The sequence below is a fragment of the Trichosurus vulpecula genome, chromosome 2 (genome assembly GCF_011100635.1).
Source record: "Trichosurus vulpecula isolate mTriVul1 chromosome 2, mTriVul1.pri, whole genome shotgun sequence".
NCBI classification, from domain to species: domain Eukaryota; kingdom Metazoa; phylum Chordata; class Mammalia; order Diprotodontia; family Phalangeridae; genus Trichosurus; species Trichosurus vulpecula.
Window position 1 is genome coordinate 387,763,921 of NC_050574.1, and position 14,501 is coordinate 387,778,421.

The 14,501-nt window shown below is 37.6% G+C and overlaps 1 protein-coding gene across 1 annotated transcript in view; it reads left to right on the forward strand.

Moving 5' to 3' along the window:
- Window positions 1-14,501, forward strand: part of TSGA10 (testis specific 10) — a 72,170-nt gene that overhangs the window by 28,194 nt on the left and 29,475 nt on the right. The window contains exons 8-12 of the mRNA XM_036745338.1: window positions 790-905; window positions 9,727-9,881; window positions 12,203-12,258; window positions 12,512-12,680; window positions 13,564-13,674. Of these exons, the coding sequence (XP_036601233.1) occupies window positions 790-905; window positions 9,727-9,881; window positions 12,203-12,258; window positions 12,512-12,680; window positions 13,564-13,674 (607 nt within the window). The remainder of the gene's footprint in view (window positions 1-789; window positions 906-9,726; window positions 9,882-12,202; window positions 12,259-12,511; window positions 12,681-13,563; window positions 13,675-14,501) is intronic.

The window sequence follows — 14,501 nt, forward strand, 5'->3', positions numbered from 1 at the left end:
CATTGGTACCTTGAGGTCCTGATAGTCCATAGCCTTATTTTATATGATATGTTAGCCATATCTTTTTTAATAATATTTTCTTGGAAGGGGATGGGGCGGGAGATGATAGAAGGGAAAACAGATTGGGGGAGAGAGTAATCAGAAGCAAACACTTTTGAGGAGGGGCAGGGTCAAAGGAGAGAATAGAATAAATGGGCAGGATAGGATGGTGGGAAATATAGTTAGTCTTTCACAACATGACTATTATGGAAGTGTTTAGCTTGACTACATATGCATAATCTATATCGAATTGCTTGCCTTTTCAATGAAGATGGTTGGGGAGGGAGGGAAAGAATTTGGAACTCAAAAGTTTTAAAAATGAATATTAAAAATTGTTTTTACATGTAATGGGAAATAAGATGTACAGGCAACGGGGTATAGAAATCTGTCTTGCCCTACAGGAAAATAGAAGGGAAGGGGATAAGAGAAGGGGGTGGGGGAGATAGAAGGGAGGGCAGATTGGGGGAAGGGGTAATCAGAATGCATGCTGTCTTGGAGTGGGGGGGAGAGGAGAGGTAGAAAGTTTGGAACTCAAAATCTTGTGGAAGTAAATGTTGAAAACTAAAAATAAATTAATTATAATATTTTCTTAACTATTTGCTGTACAGCCCCACATTAATTCAATAAATATACATCTTTGTTCTTAACGTTTTGTAACTTTAAATACACTGCAAAAGTTAAAGGGGAAAGTTGCAGTTTTTAAAAGTTTATAAGATAGCCAGAATTAAAGTTTTGTCAATACGCTTGCAGGCTTTTATATGAAAACACAGAAAAGGATCTTTCAGATACTCAGAGACACCTTGCTAAGAAGAAGTATGAGCTACAGCTTACCCAGGAGAAAATTATGTGTTTAGATGAAAAGACTGGTGAGTGCTCACTGTCCAATAATACTTTTATTTCTTGGACTTTGTGGTGGTAGAAAAATAAAGTTGTATGATATTAGACTCTTTCTTAGAAAACAGAAAATCAGATATCAAGACTTCAGTATAAATCCAAGCCTGACCACATCCTAAATTTCACATTTTATAGCTCTAAACTATACAAATTATTTTTAAAAACCCACAAACTTTGACAAATTAGTAGAATTTATAACTCTAGTTTTTTCAAGTATTCAAGGAGCCAAGATTAAGGATCTTTACTCAGATTTAATTTAAAAAGATACATGGGGAAATCTTTTAAAAATCAATTGAATTGTTTATGAATCAAAGCAATATGAATAAAATTACTCTTCCTATACAATTAAAGAGGTATTTGGGGGATCATAAATGTATATAAATCACTGAAAGCTTTTCTGTCTATACATTTCTCATTGGGTAATCCAGGACTGATGAAATCTTAGGGGGAAATGCCTCCTACAATTTTAAAACTATTGAACAAATTTTAATTTATATATATTAATTGGTATAATTCTGCTACATCTAAATATTAGCAAAAGATACTTAGTGGATATGTATAAATTCAGATTGGAGTGCACATATACTTGACTTGAAAAAGATGTTTCAATTTAAACCTCTCCCATTTATCTTGCCAAAAAAAAAATCATGTCTCATGTCTCTTTGGTAGCACATTGACTTTTTATTTAATTAGTCATAGCATGAAAGAACTGTAAGGAACTTAAGAAATCTGCTACAACTCTTCTCCTTTTAAGATGAGAGAATTGAGACCCAGACAGTCTCTGTGCCATTTCCAAGCATACATAGTTTGTGCAAAAGGTAACATCTTGACTGTGTCTACAAGACACCTCATATCTGACTGAAGACTTTAGTAAATTATCTGGAGGTTTGAAAATTGCAGTTTTTCTCTATACGTCAGTCATCATGAAGAGAGAGACATTGAAATGACAGAATAGTGTTTGCTTTTTCATCTTTCAGACATTATTACCACCAAACGAGCTATTAAAAAAAAGTTACCTTCCTCTCTGTTCCGCTTAGCCCCTTTACCAAGTCTTCCTTTTGGAATTTCGGGTCTTAAGATACTGGATTAGGAAAGAGTAGGTACAGTTAGACAGTATGTGACGAAGAAGGAGATTGGCTTACCTTTTTTAGAAATCCAGTAATTTGTTGCTACCATCACCAAAATTATCTTCATTCTTAGTGACTCCTTTGAAACTTCGCTATGTAGATTTGGTGACTAATGTGCTAAGCTTGGAATAAGAATTAAATGCTCTTGGTCAGGCATCTGTTTCTGCTTCTGAAGCAATATTTGATGTCTGCCTCAGTTGGAGTGTTCTCAATATTGGCTCTATGAGTCAAGAAATTTGTTTTATTAGTTTGAAATGTAGATTTAACGGGAGCCTAATGTGCATCAACACAAATGCATTTTTCCCCAGAATACAGACCAATTTTACTTTTTAAGATAGAATTTTAATATCCACAGCAGAAATGTGTGTTTTTTAAAATCTATAAACACATCGTCCTATAGAAATATTTCTTATTTACCTGCTTCCTATTCAAGGCTTTGGGAAGGGTTTAGTGCTCCACCATCCAGCCCTCGTTCCATATGTATCCATATTTCCCCTGGGAACCTTGAACCTGACATTGCTCTGAGAAGTAGGGCTTACTTCAATTCAATAAACATTTCTTTTTTTATTATCTATTTAATATTTTTAGTTTTCAGCATTGATTTCCACAAGTTTTTGAGTTACAAATTTTCTCCCTGTTTCTATCCTCCCCCCCCACTCTAAAATGGAATATATTCTGATTGCTTCCTTCCCCAGTCAGCCCTCTCTTTTTTCACCCCCTCCCCCCATCCCCTTGTCCCTTACTTTCTTGTAGGGCAAGATAGATTTCTATGCCCCATTGCCTGTATATCTTATTTCCCAGTTGCATGCAAAAACAACTTTGTTTTTGAGCATCTGTTTTTAAAGCTTTGAGTTCCAAATTCTCTCCCCTCTTCGCTCCCCACCCACCCTCCCTAGGAAGGCAAGCAATTCAACACAGGTCACACATGTATCATTATGCAAACCCCTTCCACAATACTGTTTTAACAATTTGGCTAGCAGCTGTTGTGGGGGTGAAAGACCAACATAAGCCCAACAACAACAACAACGCTACCAACATGCTGCAAAAGCTCAGGTTCTTTTGATCTGCTTTACTAAGGAAAGCAACATTAAGGGGTTAACAAGCTTACTTTAATTCAGCATACAAATACCATTCACTTAGTTCAGGAGAAAAAGCCAGCACCCTGAACTTTGGAGCAAATACAAACAAATTACAAACATCGACAGACAGACCAAATACAATTCATAGTTACCAACATCTAGGTTCAGCCTGGGAGCTCATAACAAGGGCTGGCCCAGAGTCACACGCACCACCACTGCTGTGGGTAAGAGCTCCAAAAAAGACAAAACCAACCCCTGGTTTTATATCTTTTTCAGGGTCAAAGGTGAGTCACTCATGCGACTCATGTGACCTAAAATCGTCACAAAGAAGCTACTTAAACCCACATGGTCTGAAAGCCTCTGATGTCCCAAACATGTCACTCAAACTCATGTGTAAACTAGGCCCTCCCCTGAGGCAAGGAGGTCACCAAGGACTCTCAATCTAATCAAGGAAACAAAAGCCAAACTCTTCAAGGGCACTTGGTTGAACTGAGTGCTAAGAGCCCATTTTGTTTACCAACACAAATACTCATGTTGTGAAAGACTAACTATATTTTGCTCCCTCCTATCCTGTCTCCCTTTATTCAGTTTTCTTCCTTGACCCTGTCCTTTTTCAAAAGTGTTTGCTTTTGATTACTTCTTCCCCCATCTGCCCTCCCTTCTATCATCCTCCCTTTCTTATCCCCTTCCCCCTACTTTCCTGTGGGGTAAGATACCCAATTGAGTGTGTATATTATTCCCTTCTCAAGTCAAATCCAATGAGAGCAAGATTCACTCATTCCCCCTCACCTGCCCCCTCTTCCCCTCCAACAGAACTGCTTTTTCTTGCCACTTTTATGTGAGATAATTTACCCCATTCTATCTCTCCTTTTCTCTCTCTCTCAATATAGTCCTCTCTCATCCCTCAATATACCCTAATACCCAAAATACCCTAATAATGAGGTCTCATGAATTACACACATCATCTTTCTATGTAGGAATGTAAACAAAACAGTTCAACTTTAGTAAGTTCCTTATGAATTCTCTTTCTTGTTTACCTTTTCATGCTTTTCTTAATTCTTGTGTTTGAAAGTTAAATTTTCTATTCAGCTCTGGTCTTTTCACTGAGAAAGCTCGAAAGTCCTCCATTTTATTGAAAGTCCATATTTTGCCTTGGAGCATGATACTCAGTTTTGCTGGGTAGGTTATTCTTGGTTTTAATCATAGATCCATTGACTTCCAGAATATCATATTCCAAGCCCTTTGATCCCTTAATGTAGAAGCTGCTAGATCTTGTGTTATCCTGATTGTGTTTCCACAATACTCAAATTGTTTCTTTCTGGCTGCTTGCAGCATTTTTTCCTTGATCTGGGAGCTCTGGAATTTAGCAACAATATTCCTAGGAGTTTTCTTTTGGGGATCTTTTTCAGGAGGCAATCTGTGGATTCTTTCAATTTCTATTTTACTCTCTGGCTCTAGAATATCAGGGCAGTTCTCCTTCATAATTTCTTGAAAGATGATATCTAGGCTCTTTTTTTGATCATGGCTTTCAAGTAGTCCAATAATTTTTAAATTATCTCTCCTGGATCTATTTTCCAAGTCAGTGGTTTTTCCAATAAGATATTTCACATTGTCTTCCATTTTTTCATTCCTTTGGTTCTGTTTTATAATATCTTGATTTCTCATAAAGTCACTAGCTTCCACTTGCTCCAATCTAATTTTTAAGGTAGTATTTTCTTCAGTGGTCTTTTGGACCTCCTTTTCCATTTGGCTAATTCTGCCTTTCAAGGCATTCTTCTCCTCATTGGCTTTTTGGAGCTCTTTTGCCATTTGAGTTAGTCTATTTTTTAAGGTGTTATTTTCTTCAGTATTTTTTTTGGGTCTCCTTTAGCAAGTCATTGACTTGTTTTTCATGGTTTTCTTGTGTCACTCTCATCTCTCATCCCAATTTTTCCTCTACTTCTCTAACTTGCTTTTCCAAATCCTTTTTGAGCTCTTCCATGGCCTGAGACCAATTCATATTTTTCTTGGAAGCTTTTGATGTAGGCTCTTTGTTGACTTCTTCTAGCTGTATGTTTTGATCTTCTTTGTCACCAAAAAAGATTCCAAAGTCTGAGTCTGATTCTGAGACCATTTTCACTGCCTATTCATGTTCCCAGCCAACTACTTGACCCTGGAGCTTTTTGTCAGGGCGCAGCTGTTTGTAGAGTAGAGAGTACTTTGTCCCAAGCTTGAGGGGCTGCACTGCTGTTTTCAGAGCTACTTCTGCACAGAAAGCTCTGCCACACCAGCACTCCTTCTCCCCCAAGAACCTCCAACCAGGATTGTGGCCCAGATCCAGGCAGGGCAAAGCAAGCTTTGCACTCCTGGTATAATCTGCCACTTAATTCCTCCCACCAGGTGGGCCAGGGGCCTGAAGCAACTGCAGCTGTAGCTCTGGAAGCAGCCTCAGAGCTGCACCACCTCTGCTCCCCTGGGGCAATGGCCAACTACTACGAACTCCTTTCATTCTGTCCCAGCAGCTCTTCCCACTAACCTTCTCTGTTGTCTTTGGTGTTTGTGGGTTGAGAAGTCTGGTAACTGCCACAGTTCAATGATTCAGGGCCCTACAGCCTGCTCTGCCTGGCTCCTGGTCTGGTTGGTCCTGGCAGGGCCCATGCTGGGCTCTGTTCTGCTCCACTCCCAGCACAGTGCTATAGACCCTTCCCAGTGACCATCCAGGCTGTCCTGAGCTGGAGCCCTGCTTCCCTCTGCTATTCCATGAGCTCTGCAGCTCTAGAATTTGTTTAGAGTCATTTTTTATAGGTGTTTGGAGAGACCTGGGGGAGAACTTAAGCAAGTCCCTGCTTTCCAGCTGCCATCTTGGCTCTGCCCCCGAATAAATATTTCTTAAGTGCCTACTATGTGCTAAGTGCACATAAGAAAAAGAGACAGTCCTTTCCATTAAGTTGACAATTTAATGGGGGAGACAACAAACAAAAAGAAGATAAAAAGGGGGGGGGGTGCACTAGGAGGTACCTGATATGTAGACATGTTGTACCCTGGAGTGGAAGTCAAGCTGAGCTGCTAGTGGAGAATGGAGCAACAAGGAAGGCTGTGAGCCCTCTAAAAAGGAGGCCTTTGGGAGTAGTTTAATGCTGTTAAGTATCAAAACCCAAGTCCATTTTTGCGGTGATAAGATCTCAGGTGATCAGTGCACCTTTGGGGTAAGGGCATGAGGAGATTGTTGAAGCCAAATGAGCTGCTGGTAGAGAGTAGAGAATGTGACAGCAGGAAACTCTTGCTAGTCCTGCAGCCTGTGTGTGGACCCACCAAGTAATTAATGGGCATTCAGAGAGTGGGGAAGGACAGCATTTTTTTCTGTTCTCTTCAACCTCATTTGATTCTACTTGAAAGGAGGATCCCAGGTATTAGAATTAAAAAGGACTTACCTGTGAAAGGTATGCACATGTAGCTCTTATTTGAAGGTTATAATCCTCTCCTGAAGTGATAGTTAGTTGGTTGTTCTCTTTTGTTCTCAAAGAGGACCAAAATGACATCACTGTGCTAGTGTCAAGTTACAACCCGTCTAGCTGTGGCTGATCAAACCACTAAGAGCACAGACAGTCCATGTGAACAATTAGGATGGATTTTCTAAATTTACACATCTAGTGTTTCTTTTGAACTACTTCAATTCTGCTTTGCTCATAGAGCACAGCACATTATAATGACTAGACCAATGACATAAGCCATCAGAATGTGTTATATAGATACAAAGCTGCTACTTGTCAAACACCTTTGGAAGTAATAATGAGTTTGAATGTGATGTTACCTCTGTTTTCCCCCGCACTGGATGGCTTCTGTAATATTTAGCCATTGTACCAGGGGGTCCTCATACTGTCCTTGGTCTTGGACCCTCTCTGAGATCTGGTACAGAAGGATTTATTTGGAAAGCTAAAAACAAAAAAAAATTACAACTCTTTAGGGGCAACCATATCTTCTGGGAACTCTGTCATCCCAACTCTTTTATCCCCACTGATTTTCAATCTCTCCTCTACCTATCTGACTGCTCCTTCTTTGGTCTTCTTTGCTGGATCCTTTTCCAGATCATGCCCTCTAACTGTAGCTGTCCCTCAGGGTTCTGTCCTGGGCCCTCTTCTCTTTTTCCTCTATACTGCTTCACTGGGTTATTCCATCAGTTCCCATGGATTTAATTATCACCTCTATGCTGATAATTCTCAAATCTACCTTTCCTGCTTCATTCTGTCTGCAGACTTTCAATCTTTTATCTCCAGCTGCCTTTCAGACATCTCAAATTAGATGTCCAGTAGACATCTTAAATTCAATATGTCTAAAACAGAACTCATTATCTTTCCTCCTAATTTACCACTCCCCACCCCACACACACATATACAAAATGTACACACACACCAGAGGACAACACTGTCCAATCCAGGAATCATCTTGAATTCCTCACTATCTCTTACCCCGCCCACATCCAATCTGTTGCTAAGGCCTGTTGATTTCACCTTCATAACATCTCTCCAATACATCCCCTTCCCTCTTTTGACACTGTTACCACTCTGGTGCAGGCCCTCATTACCTCACACTTGGATCGTTGCAATAGCCTGCTAGTGGGTCTGCCTGTCTCAAGTCTTTCCCCACTCCAATTTATCCTCCATTCAGTCACTAAAGTGACTCCCACCCCCATCCCAGGCTGGATCATGTCACCCCTGTACTCAATAAACTGGTGACTCCCTGTTGCCTTCAGGATTAAATACAAAATGCTCTGTTTAGCATTCAAAGCCCTTCATAGCTTAGCTCCTTCCTACTTTTCCAGTCTTCTTACACCTTGCTCCCTGACAACTACTGTTTGATCCAGTGACCCTGACCTTCTGATTGTTCCCATGAATAAGACACTCCTTCTCTTGGCTCCAGACATTTTTTCTGATTGTCCCTGAAGGCTGTAATGCTTGGCCCCCTCTGCTTCTATGACTGCCCTCCCTGGGTTCATTTAAGTCCCAGCTAAAATACCACCTTCTACAGGAAACCTCCAACCCCTCTTAATTCCACTCCCTTCCCTCTCTTAATTATTTCCTATTTATCCTGTACATAGCTTGCTTTGTTTATATTTGTTTGCAAGTTGTCTCCCCCATTAGATTATAAGTTCCTTGCCACTTTTTGTATCCCCAGCACTTAGCATGGTACCTGGCATGTAGTAGGTGCTTAATAAATTTTTATTGATGGAGTTAGAATTGGACTTCATGGAACACTTAAACAATACATTGGAACTTTCTAGGAAGTCGATATACTTGAATCATTTGTTGCACATGTTAGAAATACGCTTGACACTGAAATTTAGGTATCAAGGGCAATTTATTATTATTGAGGAATTCAAAGGAATTGGTAAATGTTTCTGGCAAGGAGCAGACTCCACCCTTCTTTAGGAAGAGGGAGTGGGGAATACAGGAGTGAGACCAACTTTATTCTGTTAGACTGACAGATTGATGCACCATCAGCTCAGTACCTCCCTTCATAGAATGGATTGGTCCGTTCCCTTCTGGGTTACAGTTTTCCCTATATGCCCCCAACATGCAACTCCTTGGAATGTTCCCCCCACCTCAACATACGTCTCGTGTTCAAAAATGGTGGAAAACTCCTCCCTGTGGGTGTGTAAGGTAATATTCAGTTAACCAATTAAGCATGCGTGGTAGCCATTTGACCTAGTTTTCTCTTCAACCCTGACCATTCTCTGGCTAGTTTAGACCAGTTTTCCTAACATCCTGAAACTGCAGTTTCTGCAAAACCACAAACTCTGTTCCCATTGCCTGAGGACCCTCATCCTGGTGAATTTTTACTCCTTCTTTCAAGCTGACACTTAATTATTCTGTGGAACTCAATTAACTCTTCTGTGGAAACCTAACTTTCCCTAACTTTTACCCATCTCTCACACCCAGGTAGACCTTTTTCCTACTATGTTTTTGCTTTAACTCAGTTTGATCTCTAGTTAGGGAAAATATCTGAAAATATTGAGACATTTGTTCCCTAATGATGATCTCTGTGCAAATCAACAAGGCATTTTAATTGTATTCACTTTAATACTTTAAAAGATCAATGATTTCATCTATCTGGATGCTTCTTCCAATAACATAAGTAGGTAGTTTCATTATCGTAGACAGTCTTAAAGTGATGAGCCTCTTGGTACTTACCAGGGCTGTCACTTGGACTTGGGTCCATTAGTGGATCCTCATAGGCCTTGCCACCTTGTTAGTCCCTACTATAATTTGTTCCCTCCACTGACAGAGCCTTAAAGAACCTGTGGTTACCTCCACACATTGATAAACCATCAGAGGAGAATTTTAGTGAAAGTTAAATATAGTTTTCAACTTTGTACACAGATTCTATTTCAGATTGTTGACTATGCTTCCAAGTTTATGAACTATGTAAAATTCATGGCTATTCATGCTATTATCAGAGGTAAAAACTAATTGTTATTTGGACAATTTTTATTAATCTGTTTAATATTTTTAGTGGTTTCAAATAAAAGAGAACTCACTACAAAGAATATTAGAGCCTCCTTGAAAATTTTAATTTGATTAAAAACTACACCTTTGTGGTTGCATGTCTAGATAATTTTACAAGGCAAAGTCATGCCCAGCGAGAAGAAATCAACCTTCTTGGTGCAACACTCAGTGATTTGGCTAAAGAAAAGGAATGTCTTCAAGTGTGCTTGGATAAAAAATCTGAGAATATTGCTTCCCTTGGAGAGAGCTTGGCAATGAAAGTATGTTCTGAGATCTATCAAGTGTTTAATAATTTATCTAAGTCTGTTAGTTGAAGAAAATTGTTTAAAATTTAATTTTAATTTTATAAGATTCCCACAAAACTTTTACAAGCATTTAAATTTCTGATTTTGCAATATCTAGAGTGATTTTAGGAAGTATGTTAATAAACCAGTTAGTGATATAAATTTCATTTTTTCATCATTAAGTTGTGATTAACATTCTACTGATATTAGCTTTGAAAAATAAAAGCAATATTAAGTAAAGTGACTGATTGTTAAGCAAACATTGGACCTTACTTATCAAAATGAGTGTTATCCCTTTCATAGTAGTTACTTTGGAGCTGGTGAATAAGGTAGGAAATGGCACTTGGTATTACTGTTTTGTATCAGAAATGAGGTATAACTATGAATTAGTGTGTTGGGTTTTTTTCCCTGTGGCTTATAACCTGGTTCTGACGGTAGCTGGAAAAATGTTTTAGCAGTGACTATATTATAGTAATGCACATAGGATCTCTTGAGGTATGAATACCTTGAAATCCAACGCTGATCGGGATGTATAACTTTCAGTATGCCTGTTAAAAAAAAGTCTCACCCCTTTATAGTCATGCCCCAATTCAAATCAATAAATGTTTATTATGCTTTATGCAAACCACTATGCCAGGAGCATGATACTTTCGACATAAATGCAACAGCTGACTCCTGAAGTCTCTGAGAACTCTAGCTGTGGGGCTACTAGCTACTTTTTCAAGGTTCAGCGTGGCTCTGTAAGGTAATGAGTTATGAAAATGAGTGTTCAAGCCCTAGCCATTACAACATTCTTTTACTAAGCCGTGTAAGAGAAATCAGACTAATAGCAAGAAAATTTAACTGAGATGTAAAATTGAGACGCAACATAAATGATAATGTAGAGAATAATGATTACATCAACAGGTAGAGTTATTTCCTGCCTCCCCATACCCCTATCTAGTCCCTGATCATGATGGATCTTAATAAGGAAGCCCCTCATAGACTGGCCTCTCTGTGGTACCTGTTATAGTTAGGTCTATTTTTGCTCTTGTTTTTATCTCACATGATGGTCATTCTTGCCTTTGTTATTTAAGCAGAAGCATAATCATCTGTAAAATGAGCTGGAGAAGGAAATGGCAAACCACTCCAGTATCTTTGCTAAGAAAACCCCGAATGGGCCGTCCCAATCAAACTGCCAAAAAATCATTTTATAGAGATAGATAAAATTTTAACAAAATTCATCTGGAAGAACAAAAGGTCCAGAATGTCAAGGGAATCAATGAAAAGAATGCTAGGGAAGGTGGTCTAGCCATACAGATTTTAAACTGTATTATAAAGCAGCAGTCCTCAAAACTACCTGGTACTGACTGAGAAATAGAGTGGTAGAATGGTAGGTTAGGTACACAAAATGGCTATCACTCATATAGTTGAACCAATTTCTTATATGTCTTGCATATGAGACCTTTACCAGAGAATCTTTACAGAGATCTTTTCCCCAATTAACTATCTTTCCTTTTAATTTTAGCTGCATTGTTCTTATTTGTACAAAACCTTTTCAATTTTATAACACCGAAAATTGTTCATTTTATCTTGAACGATCCTTCCTCTTCCTTGTCTGGTCAGGGATATGGCTTAATTTATATCCTGTGTCTTCCCCTATCCATTATTTTGAAAGTTCCTTCCTCCTTCCTCACTGCTCTGATTTTTATTATACCTCCCTAGGTCACATATCTATTTGGAACTCATTGTGGCATATGTTGTGAGACCTTGGTCTAAACCTCAATTCTGCCAGACTCCTTTCCAGTTTTCGCAGTAGTTCTTGTTGAATAGTGAGTCCTTATCTCATTATTTGTGGTCTTTGTGTTTATGTGACTATGTTAGTCTGCTTCTCCATGGCCCAGATCTCAAACTTCCTATAGAACAGCAACACCTGTGTGTCCTGCTTCTTGCCTCTCTGCTCCCTCTTTTCTTCTCCAACTCTCTCTGTGTCTGTGCCTGCCTGGCTCTCATTGACAGAGAGAATGGGGAACTTTCAATCAGTGAGCACCCAAAACTTCGACTACAATATTTGGGATAATGGTCCTATGTAATTATACCCAAATGCATCTCTCTTTTAATGAGGTTCCTTTTATTAAAGCAGTTTATGTACCCAAATTGATTAAGTTTGTTTATAAGTTTTGAAGAGAGTAGAAAGAAGGTTTATATCCCAGAGGGTAGGAGAACAAATCTGAAAGAAGAACATTTTGTGTTCGGTTCAATTTTAATAGAGAAGGTTTAAAATACATTTTACTTAATATTGCTTTTTTTTTTTTAAGGAAAGGACGATTTCAGGCATGAAGAATATCATTGCTGAAATGGAGCAGGCATCAAGGTAATTCTCAATTAAATAGTATTTTGGAAAAGATACAAAGTTTTACAGAATTGACAAATGACCAAATTGCATTATTATTTTTTATATTATAATGTTTTCTCTGTTATGTTGTAGAACACGAAATTTTACATTTAGTTTTTCAAACTTTGTCACATCCATCTCTGTAAACTCACTTTTCAGTATTGTCTTTTTTTTTATTGTTGTTCTGCATCAGTAAAATATTTCTAATGTCCCTACTTGACTTGTAAAATAGACAATCAACTGAAGCTCTTATCATGTGTGAACAAGACATTTCCAGAATGCGTAGACAACTGGATGAAACAAGTGATGAGCTTGCTCAGATTGCTAGAGAAAGAGAGGCCTTCGCTCATGACAATGATAACCTCCAAGAGTCAGTCTCTAGAGTTAAGCAGGAAAACCAGGTATTTTTGCTGATAGAACGCTTTTTAACTGCAAATTTACAGTTTTTTATCTTAATTGCAAATGTTATAGGTTATAATTAGATAAATTGCGATTAAGAAAATGCAGGTTGGTTTAGACCTCTGCTTGGCTAAACTCCACTTGCTTTTTCAGTGAAAGCCAGAAGATGTGACATGAATGGCAATGGCAATTATTTTCTGTTAAAAAGTAAGAAACAAAATACTATAAGGTAGGACACTCAGGTGTTTTAGTAAATGGAGATCCTCTTTTAATGAAAGGATAGAAAAATATTCTGTGATGGTTTAAGAGCCATTCTACTTAAAGGCAGAGGTATTAACTAAACTGTATTTTTAGGTCCTTTCCAACCTAACCATATTTGAACATTTATTTTATTTTTTGTTGTGTGTAGTTCATTTTGTGTATCTTCTTTTTATTGTAAGATTTACTTGCTTCGCTTATTCTTAACGTCAGCCAGTTCCTTAGGAAGTTTGTGCTTGTATTATTAGACATTTCATTTTCTGCTAATTGTTGTGTCTAGTTGAAAGATTATTTCATCATCATTAGTATTCACTTTTATAGCTCCCTCATCACTGTAAATTTTTTTCATTTGGCATTGGCTGTAATATACTGTGATTTTTTCACAAATTTTATACTTTGAAAAGGCATAATTTTTTGTGATGGTTACATAAAGAGACCTCAAGATACATCGATATATTAATTACATAATATTTACTTTTTGGATTTAGTACATGTTTGTAAAATCAAAAGGTATGAATTTATAGGGCCTTTCTATATTATCTTCTTTATATTCTGATAAAATAGGTGGACTAAAATCAAGAGATTGCATTTGTGAAAGATGCTTTTTTTTTGTTTTGTCTTTAACAGGTGTTATCCAAAAAATTGGCTGAAAATCAAGCTGAGCTTAGTGATTTAAAACAGAAGAACCAAGACAATAACAGTGATATTAACAAACTGAAATCTTTAGTTAAGGCTGAAGTATGTATATGTATTTTTTTTGACTTTTAATTATCATGGTATTTAAATAAGTTTTTAATAGAGATGAATTAAATCAAAGTTACATCTCTAGTAAAAGGTGACCATGACATTTTGAACACATTTGCAATATTTAGTGTTTAAGGGTAATATCACTGAAAATGGATTTATTATAGCTTGAGAATTTTACCATTACCATCATAATAATGACAAAAAAGTTAACACTTGATATTTGTACAGTAGTGCTTTAAGTTTTGCAAAGCACTTCACAGACATGCTCTTGTTTGGTCCTCACAAAGATACTTTGAGACAAATGCTGTTGTCCTCATTTTGCAGATGAGGACACTGAGATTTAGAGAGTAAGTAACTTATTTCATGGTTATTCACCAGGTAAACGTAGGCAGCAGAATCTGAAGCCAGGTCCCAACGCCCTATAAACATCTACCCTCAACCAAAATTCACCTGTATCGATTCTCTCATCTAGCTGTTTCATAAATGAATTTATATTAATTATGTAAACTTATGATAATTATATGATGAATTATCATAAGTTTATTATTGCAAATAGTTGACAATGACTTAAAATGCTTTATCTAAATATTATCAAATATCAGGTTGGTTGAAAAGAATTTTCATAATTTAATAACAGACCCTTAAAGACAAGGACTGAATCTCTAATGATAGAAACTTAGACAACCAAGTAGTTTATTGATGATATTTATGAGAAGGATCTTTAGGTCTCCCTCAAAACATGACATATATTGTAATCATTTCACATAACTGGTGGCCTTATTTTGAGTACAGTGGAAAAAACAAGAGACTTGGAGTCA